Source organism: Salvelinus sp. IW2-2015, linkage group LG12, assembly GCF_002910315.2.
Source record: "Salvelinus sp. IW2-2015 linkage group LG12, ASM291031v2, whole genome shotgun sequence".
Classification (NCBI taxonomy): Eukaryota; Metazoa; Chordata; class Actinopteri; order Salmoniformes; family Salmonidae; genus Salvelinus; species Salvelinus sp. IW2-2015.
The window spans coordinates 185,692-187,801 of NC_036852.1; the positions used below are offsets into that span (position 1 = coordinate 185,692).

The 2,110-nt window shown below is 38.2% G+C and overlaps 1 protein-coding gene across 1 annotated transcript in view; it reads right to left on the reverse strand.

Annotated features, from left to right (window-relative positions):
• The window catches only part of LOC111971155 (gamma-crystallin S-1-like), a 2,296-nt gene extending 889 nt beyond the window's left edge, over positions 1-1,407 (reverse strand). The window contains exons 1-3 of the mRNA XM_070445860.1: positions 1,399-1,407; positions 812-1,054; positions 392-425 (exon numbers count right to left, since the gene is read on the reverse strand). Coding sequence (XP_070301961.1) covers positions 392-425; positions 812-1,054; positions 1,399-1,407 — 286 coding nt within the window. The remainder of the gene's footprint in view (positions 1-391; positions 426-811; positions 1,055-1,398) is intronic.
• Positions 1,408-2,110: the final 703 nt, after the last annotated feature.

Genomic DNA, 2,110 nt, shown 5'->3' on the forward strand with positions numbered 1-2,110 from the left:
GGGTGTTCAGAGGCTTCTGGATTCAGTTGGATATCATATTAGCTATAGCTGCCAATACATTCATGTTAAATATAATAAACTACATTGTAAGATATCGTCTTCACTTATTGTTGGTGCATAAATTATTTTTTATTTAGAACAATCTCATTAAGGATGTAAATGGAGTTGTAGGCAAAATGTCTAATGGATTTGTTTGTCTGTTTTCGTGTTCGAAGGGCATGAAGTTTTAACGGAAAATGCCCCTTTAAAGGTTTCTTGGCATATTTCCTCTTAAAGTGATGGGCGTGGGGGTAAAATGCTGCCAAAAATGTCTGCTTTTGTCTGCTTGTATTGTCTGCTGGATTATAGAGCAGTGTGTTATTCCCTGATGCATTCTGGGCCTGAGGTCCACTTAACCCTGTATGAAACACTATCTCAGTCCCGTTCTGTAACATAGACTTTTATACAATATTAGACAAGAGGGAGAATTAGCTTACCTCCTAGTCGAGAATATCAAAACATCATGTTTTACTTATTTTTTTTACACATTTTTCAGAGCAAATATTAAATGCATATTGGTTTGCGTTACAAGTTTCTGCGATGAAAGAGACACATTAACTGCTGGGAACTATGGGACTAAGAATTTTTTTTGAAGGCTAACAGAAGAGAGAGAGAGAGAGAGAGAGAGAGAGAGAGAGAGAGAGAGTATGGAGGGAGGAGAGAATTAGGGATGTAGGGAGGAGAGAATTAGGGATGTAGGGAGGAGAGAATTAGGGATGTAGGGAGGAGAGAATTATGATATGAAATATGGATATGCAAGGAATCATCTTACGTTTTTGACGGCGCGGCAGGACTTGACGCTATCGTTGAATCCCATCCATTGCTGGTTGTCTGTGTACTCCCCTGGGCTCAGGATGTATTGGTAGCCCTTGTAGTTGGGTTTCTCATAAAGCACCCAGGCCCCGCTCTCCACCCTCGCCGAGTTGCAGCGRCTGAAGTAGGAGTGCAGGTCGGCACAGTCGCTGCTGCACTCATAGCAGCGGCCCTGGAAATTATTTTCCTCGTAGAATGTGATCTGAGGAAGGATGGGAAGCAGAGAATACTCTGCGGTGAGTTACGGATAAAAACAAATATCATATTACTACAGGATCACATATTACATGAACACTTTATTCAGATATTCTCAAAGTCACTATAAAAATGGCAAAGCCATATCTTCAAACTACTAAACTTGAAGTTAACTTTTTGTGTTTGCAGGAATTTGAAGAGTTCTTGGCTGCCACAGTGAATGAATAAAAAAATAGACATATAAACCCACGTTGCTCAACATGTTTAATATAGACAATAAGTATATGCATTGAAGTATACTATCATCACTGATGAATACAGATATATATTTTTTTAATGGCGTCACCTTACCTTCACCATTTTGCCGCCACTGTAGTACTACTTCTCTTAGCTGCCGCCCCGTCAAAGTATTTATGTATAAACAAAATGTGCAGAGTGTGGAAAGCTTCTTGATAAATCCAAATGAGGGCCGGATTTGCGATTATCAGCGCACCAATGATTTGGTCATGTTTAATTTCTCTCTGGTCCAGTCTAATGACTCTGTAACAAACAATTGCTGGAACAGTGAAATGAATGTTATAAAGGCCTAAGTCACAGCATTCTGCTCTTTTTTAAGATTATTTATTTTTCTGTAGGRGTTTACATCTTGGATATACTGCGTGTGTTTCCTATTCCACTACTCTTGTTGAGGAACATGGACTTGATCAAGTTTCCTCTTCGTCTGATTTCAAAGATGTTTATGTGAGATTTGTACTTTCTTTTTTTTTTAAACATCCGTAACTGTTTCTGCTGTATTGTACTACATTTTCAAACGATACGAATATTTAAATTGCTACTTGGGCTTGAAATACAGTATTTTACATTTTTCAATAATTACTTCAGTTGTGATTTTTGAAATTACAAACACGTAGCCTATTTTTAATTGATAAGCGGGGTGTTGATAAGCGGGTGTGGATATTGGCAAGATATTTGCCTCGCTACCACTCTCTGTGAACAGATTTTCTGACAGTTACTTAATACTGATTTGAGGTCAAATCATTCCTTGGTAGAAATTGAAGTGGAT